Source organism: Temnothorax nylanderi, unplaced genomic scaffold, assembly GCF_030848795.1.
Source record: "Temnothorax nylanderi isolate EJ_2023f unplaced genomic scaffold, tnyl_v1.0 TNYL_tig0056_pilon, whole genome shotgun sequence".
NCBI lineage: Eukaryota > Metazoa > Arthropoda > Insecta > Hymenoptera > Formicidae > Temnothorax > Temnothorax nylanderi.
This window is the reverse complement of record NW_027249118.1, coordinates 217,812-224,453: the sequence shown is the minus strand read 5'-3', so window position 1 is coordinate 224,453 and position 6,642 is coordinate 217,812. Positions and strand designations below refer to the sequence as shown.

General features: G+C 37.1%; 2 protein-coding genes across 3 annotated transcripts; one reads left to right on the top strand and one right to left on the bottom strand.

Moving 5' to 3' along the window:
* The first annotated feature begins 2 nt into the window (after positions 1-2).
* On the top strand, positions 3-5,579 carry LOC139773002 (peptidyl-prolyl cis-trans isomerase-like 3). 2 transcript variants are annotated; one of them, XM_071707155.1, is made up of 7 exons: positions 3-175; positions 259-333; positions 557-837; positions 919-1,090; positions 1,174-1,311; positions 3,781-3,967; positions 4,568-5,579. In XM_071707155.1, the coding sequence occupies exons 1-4, from the start codon at positions 173-175 to the stop codon at positions 1,043-1,045; spliced, it is 486 nt and encodes a 161-aa protein (XP_071563256.1). In that variant the 5' UTR covers positions 3-172; the 3' UTR covers positions 1,046-1,090; positions 1,174-1,311; positions 3,781-3,967; positions 4,568-5,579. The 2 variants fall into 2 exon arrangements, with proteins under 2 accessions (XP_071563256.1, XP_071563258.1); XM_071707157.1 differs by lacking the exon at positions 3,781-3,967.
* LOC139772994 (sarcosine dehydrogenase, mitochondrial-like) lies at positions 1,092-5,885 on the bottom strand. The gene is made up of 15 exons (XM_071707141.1): positions 5,613-5,885; positions 5,391-5,493; positions 4,898-5,154; positions 4,602-4,814; positions 4,040-4,363; positions 3,772-3,934; positions 3,540-3,687; positions 3,163-3,301; positions 2,866-3,066; positions 2,491-2,758; positions 2,274-2,403; positions 1,921-2,177; positions 1,666-1,828; positions 1,451-1,558; positions 1,092-1,372 (listed from the first exon to the last, which is right to left on the bottom strand). Exons 1-15 carry the CDS (start codon positions 5,634-5,636, stop codon positions 1,213-1,215), a joined length of 2,658 nt encoding a protein of 885 aa, XP_071563242.1. The 5' UTR covers positions 5,637-5,885; the 3' UTR covers positions 1,092-1,212.
* Positions 5,886-6,642: the final 757 nt, after the last annotated feature.

Here is a 6,642-nt window from a genome sequence, read left to right as displayed (position 1 = left end):
CTTTTGCACTCTTCCGACATTCTCGCTTGAACGCGCGAAAGCATTGAGCGAGCGTGCGAGGATCCTGTGTGTTGTGCCCTAAAAAGGATTTATTTGTCGTTAAATGTGATCTTGAAATCGACGGAATTAGATTAGATTAGATCCTTCTGCTCGAATACATACGTCGTGAAAAATGGTATGTTAAATTGTCCGTAGTATTTTACAGCCTATACTTGCATCTGTAGAATTTGAGTGATGGAAATATTACGTCTTTTCCAGAGCGTAACGTTGTATACGGACGTCGGTGACATCAAGATAGAATTGTTCTGCGAGATGTGTCCGAAAACGTGCGAGGTATCGGTTAATTTTCTATATATTGTCGCATTTCGACGACACGTAACCATATAACCACTCGTCAGCGATGCATAACCTATACATGCAATTATTCTTATATTTTTACAATTAATAATAATTAATATACTGTGCTAAAATAATTCCGAAACGAGGTTGAAGACACTACATCAATTAGGGGAAAGGAAAACACTTTACGACCTTGGTAACACGGTTCTCTTTTCAGAACTTTCTTGCGCTCTGCGCCAGTGGATACTACGACAATTGCTTGTTCCACCGGAACATAAAAGGCTTCATCGTTCAAACCGGAGATCCCACCAACACCGGTAAGGGGGGAACCTCTATATGGAATCGCAGGTTCGAGGATGAATTTAAGGAGGAGCTCAAGCATAATGCGAGAGGTCTCGTCTCTATGGCTAACAACGGCCCTAATACAAATGGCAGTCAGTTTTTTATAACTTACGCCCCTCAGTCGCACCTGGATCTAAAGTACACCTTATTTGGAAAGTGAGTTCACCTCCTTTTAATTTTTACTGTACGTGTAGCGAGTACAAAATTGCTGATCATTCTCTGTTTACTTACTCGCAGAGTCATTGACGGTTTAGAAACTTTGGAGCAATTAGAAAAACAACCCGTGAATCCTAAGAATTACAAACCGCTCGCAGAAATCAGGATAAATAATGTAACTATACATGCTAACCCATTAGCGGGATAGGCCTGAGTGACGGAATGTTTCATACTGTTCATCATAGTAACACAAGTAATTTATACTATTTCTTTTATGTATGTATGTACAAAAATATAAAATGTTTGTGATCATTAAGACACAATTGCTTTTCGCAGATGGTTTAGAATCAAAAGGAATAATATCGATAAGTATTTTTATATTGTGTATACACCTAGTAATCTCTTGTTCTGTGGATCGAATGGGCTTCGAAGATACATCTTCGCGGGATATTTTTTCCTCCGTGCTTCAATGTGGTAAGTACCCGTCTCTAAAAATTCCTTTGTAACATTTTGTCCATTTGGAGCTGTGATGTATCTGAATAACACAAGAGTAAACGTGTATATATATATGTACTTATTCATATTTCTATTATTCGTCATTTGATCTACTTACGCCTGTCCAATGCTACTCTTAAAGGTATACCCATGTTCAGCTCTTCTTAAATAGCCAACCAATTGATCGTTTCTATAAACGCTCTCCATACCCCACAGTGGTATATCGCTGTAATTAAACAAATGTTCGTGCGTAAACAGTGCGCATTTGTAATACTGATAAACTAACAATAATAATGATAAGGGTCAGATTGTATTGCAAAACGATATACTCACTCGTTTATGTGTAAATGCACCAGTCTTTTTTTTATTCCATTTTTACGGCTCTGTTCAACAGACGTCTTTCCTAAGTACTGGCCGTTCTTGCGGCAGACGATTTCTAAAGCTGCTTCTATCGGATTGTCATTAATTCTCACGTCTGCACCCCAAAGATGATATCCTGATAGACAAATTAACAATTACACACAATTACGACAAATTAACATGAGGTTAAAAAGATAAAAAGCATGTACTCTGTATAATATTGCGTACCTTTCTCGCAACTTAAACTGTACAGCGCTCTGAAGCCGGCTAATTTCATATCATATTTTCTACCACATTCCATTACAGCTTTATAAACCTTTTCGCACGAACTTCTTGGAATGTGTAATTCGAAACCGAGTTCACCCACGAAACTAAGTCTAAACATGTGCACCAGTTCACCATCTACCCTCACTAGTTTTGAAGTTGAGTATGGAAATGATTTATTCGAAAGATCAGCGTCGACTAACGTTTGAAGAACTTGGCGGCTGTAATAACGAGATATATTGAACGGACGATATATGCAAGATATACCATTTATAACAATTTATATATTTATTCGTATTCGCATTTCATTTTGATACCTGTTAGGGCCTTGAACTGACAAAATTCCTATCTGTTCTGTAATATTATGCAGAGATGCGTTGAAACCTTTCTCTCTTATTACTTTGCTAACATGTGCCCAAGTGTGATACGATGACATGCCTCCGCTCACTAAAATCAGAAATGGAAGTGGTTAATAACGCAGTATTAGAATATAAAATACAGTGTATACGATCGATAAGATATAAAAATAGATACCTATGTAAAAAGATTTTCCCTTAAATATGGGATCGACTACACCACCCGAGCCAGATTCTAGACCAGTGACCGTGCAGTCACCTTCTACGCCTCCTCTTTTATTCAACATGCAGGTGTATACAGTTCTATTAATTTCTCGATCCACTTGAGACGTAAATATATAATCCACTGCTTTTTTCGTGTCTGGGCCGCATAAGTAATGTTTCCCGAAATACGACAGATCAAATAAAGCAACGTTATTTCTACAGGCAAGCGCTTCCTCCCGTATCTATTACGAGTAGATGAAAAAAATGGTTGAGTCAACATTTTTCATCGCGCAAAAAACATTTTATGATAGGCCTTCAGTAGCCAAATCTTGTAAAAAGAGAGACTTACGATATTATCGTGCGGTGGAAAATCAAATGTACATTCTGTTTTCAATATGTCGGCGTATGTGTCATTCGTATTCTTTGGTGTATCGTAATAGCCACCATAATCGTAAGGTAAAATTGGAGCAGTCTTGTTGTCTGGTAGGAACCATCCTGGACGCTCCCATCCTTGTCGTTCTTCCATAACGGCACCTTCGTTGACGAGAAACTAAAAAATAGCAATAATACATCGCGTTTGCGAGTAAAAAAAATGCGTAATCTAATTTGAAAAATCAAGCTTGGATTGAAATAAAGCGTAACTTACACCGTGGAAAGGATCTGTTTTCAAGTTTCTGCCGCTTAAATGTTCGTCGTGCGGGAAAACAACATCGTAATTTTTTGCATAAGCCTCATGACTTCGTTCGTTCACCCACACTGAATTTTTTCTTTGTTCTGGTATGTATCTGAATAGAGAAAAAAGCATGTGTAAAAAGCATTAATTATAGACATTAATAGAATGATGCATTCTACTTATTATGTTGCTGATACTTTCTGTTTTATAAACCGACATAAAAAATATAAGGTGTCTTACGAACGATTGATAAATCCAAAATTTAATTCACTGAGTGAACACGATGTCATTTTAACGTATTACATTTTCTACAGTTTAAGATTTGTCTTCTAATTTGAATAAATTTCTACCGTCTGATGTCCTGATTGAACATGTGTTTGTCCGGTCGCCCATTAATTATCCATAATGCTATTTGTTCTCCGCAACCACCTCCGAACATCATCCCGGCGCTATTATATCCGCAAGAATAATAAAGACCTGTGCAGCGTGGGTCTTCACCTTTTGGACATTGTTGTATTTTAGACTTAATGTGCTTATGTCACGCATAAACGTCGATTGTAAATTAATGCTGAAATTTTGTACCCATAATAGGTCTGTGGTCGGGAGTGAAACTTTCTGGGCCGCACACCGTTGTCCTTATTCCAGTGGTTGCCAAAGCGGGCATCAGTCGGTTCATCGCCTCTACGTGGGTATTGAATACGTCCCAATTCAGCTCGTATAAACTGAAGGCAAAGTCCTCCGGCGGCTTGACAATACATATCATTTGAGTTAATCAAGAGTACGTAGACTTTACCCATTGTCTTGCACGCGTTTCTTCTATAACAGCAATTTAGTATACGATAAAACTTACAAATTTCAATATGATAGGGTTTGGCTCGTATCCTCCGATATTTATATTTCCACCCTGCACCCGAAAGTAGATATCGAAATCGGGATCCCGAACATTTGGCAATCCTCGTACGTTCATCGGCTCAGTAACAATGTATGCGTGTTTCATCGGTACCAACGGGATATCCAATCCTACCATTCGCGCTACTGTTCCAGACCATGCTCCCGCCGCGTTTAATATGACGTTAGTTTTTATAATACCATGAGACGTTTCCACTCCGCGAACGGTTTTATGGCCGTCGGTATCCTCTACGAGAATTTTAGTGACCGGACAATCTTCGATGACCTTAAAAAATTATATATATTTAACTATATAAATCAGCTTTCGATGAATAATTAACGGTAGAATTTTACGTTGGTTCTAGTCATTTACATAAAACACATATCGCTATTGAACAAATAACTCTATCAATTTTATTGCTAACTATATACTATAGAATTTGCATACAAAATTAGCTTTATTATTATAGTATAAATGTGTGTGTTACAGAGATTGATGGCGATGAGGAAACTGAAGTATGTACCTTGCAACCGTTTCCTTCTGCTGATTTTGTCAACGCATTTACTAACATGGCAGGATCTATCGAACCATCCGCTGGACAGTAAATCGCAGCTTCAAACGCGTCTTTATCTAGGAGGGGAAATTTTTCTTTCGCTTCGACCGGATCAATCATGTATGCATCGATACCGAAATTCTTACAGCTGGTAACTAATCTTTCGTAATCGGCTATTCGCTCCTACGAAAAACACAGTGGATATTTATTCTCCGAGAAATAGATAAAGACACACACATCAATCGTGTAGAGATATTCGTACTTACGGGAGTATGAGCGATGCAGAGTCCACCGTTGTTTATCCATCCTGGATCTATACCCGTCTCTTCTTGCAAAGATGCGTAAAGCATTCGCGAGGCTTTCAGCAATTCCGTCTCTACGTCGCATATTCCGCGTAAATGCCACAGAAGACCTGCCGAATGCCATGTTGTGCCAGATATAAGCTTAGATTTTTCCAAGAGCACTGCATTGACTCCACGTTTTCCTAACTGATACAGTGCGTTGCAACCAGCGCTGCCACCACCTATCGTGAGCATTTTAATTGAATTTATTAATAAATCTGTGTCCGTAAACGTTAAGATTAATGTTTAACTAAGATATTTTTATCTCTTTAGTTCTACGTGCGAAGAGATATTGCTAAGAAACCGTTCAATTATATTTTAATTCATGTACAGTGTAGAATATTCAATTTTTGTATAACTTGTTAGTCGCATTAACATAATTCTTTATCTTGTTTCTACAAAGTATAAGCTTAATTACCTATTATTACAACGTCTGCATTACTGGGAATGTCAGTGTTTTTTATCTCGCTCTTTTCGGATGTAGCGATCGCTCGGTTATTTCTGAGACTCCATTTAGGCAACTAAACAATAAAAAGAAGCATTAGCATGTATGCGGTTTCTAGCTTTTTATAAAAAAATATGAATAAAACCATCTTTATATAATGTATCACTAAGCACTAATTTCAAATCAAATATATACCTTGTTCCTTACTAAACGAAGCATTTCGTATGCCTCGCAGATTGATTCAGCTTGTGTGCGACTGCAATATTAGCGCAGATTGAACTACGGTCCCCCGGTTCACGGATCGCTCGGTATCGCACGACTATTCTGTTAGTTGTGGTTCATTCTTTACGATTACACTGTTTACATCATATACATACATTATCAAAGAACTTCTCATTGCAGCGTCGCATTTCTCTCTCGCCCGCGATATCAGTTCGCGTCCGCATCGCGCGTTCGATTGACAAAATTGTTGCTTTCGCGCAGCTCGTCCGACGAAAATAATATTACGAACGACGTCAATTGCAAAACAACATTACTCAATATATTTACATACGCTAAATCGGAAAAACAGTAAACGTTAAAAGAGTTAAAAGAGAGATTTATGTAAAGCATTATGGTTGCTCAATTTGTTATCTATGTTTTCTTTTTTTTTTCTGTTCGTAGTTCATGCAATAATGTGTGTTGTTATTATTATAGACTAAAAATATCCGATATTGTTGTGTTGGTACACATAATGATAATGAGAGAAACTAATTTCGTCATGAGTTTTTACCAGTTCTTACCGAATGAAACTAGAAGCATCACATATTGTCACATTTGTACATCCACTTATCTATGTGCTTTAAAAAAATAAATATGTGCTTATATAATGTTGATCATTTATCATCATGCTAACGCGAGATCGATTAAAACCTGAAAAAAATATACAAATCGATGGATAGTAAAAGGAATTAAGGAAGAAAGGATCTTATTTAAATATAATATTGCAAATTATATATTTTTGATAAAATCAGTTCATCAGCTTTCTGAAAATAACTTTCCTTCTTGCCAGTATAAACTCTGGATAATATTTATCGCTAATAACGACTCTCTTACAAGAGCTTTATTTTCTCTCACAGACTTATATATATATATATATCCAGAATCATTGTTAGACTGTGTAGAACAATGCAGCACCCTTTTGACCTTGATATTGTATCAGAATATTTCGATTATGAAGTCTGCT

What these genes read in the sequence shown, in the direction of transcription:
- LOC139772994 (XM_071707141.1), bottom strand. Translation starts at nt 5,636, where the DNA reads ATGCTTCGTTTAGTAAGGAACAAG. An exon ending in AAACAGATCCTTTCCACGGT is followed by an intron (nt 3,067 to 3,162) that starts GTAAGTTACGCT and finishes GCTATTTTTTAG; the next exon opens with TTTCTCGTCAACGAAGGTGC. An exon ending in GTGCATTTACACATAAACGA is followed by an intron (nt 1,559 to 1,665) that starts GTGAGTATATCG and finishes GTTTAATTACAG; the next exon opens with CGATATACCACTGTGGGGTA.
- LOC139773002 (XM_071707157.1), top strand. An exon ending in TGTGTCCGAAAACGTGCGAG is followed by an intron (nt 334 to 556) that starts GTATCGGTTAAT and finishes TTCTCTTTTCAG; the next exon opens with AACTTTCTTGCGCTCTGCGC. An exon ending in AAGTACACCTTATTTGGAAA is followed by an intron (nt 838 to 918) that starts GTGAGTTCACCT and finishes ACTTACTCGCAG; the next exon opens with AGTCATTGACGGTTTAGAAA.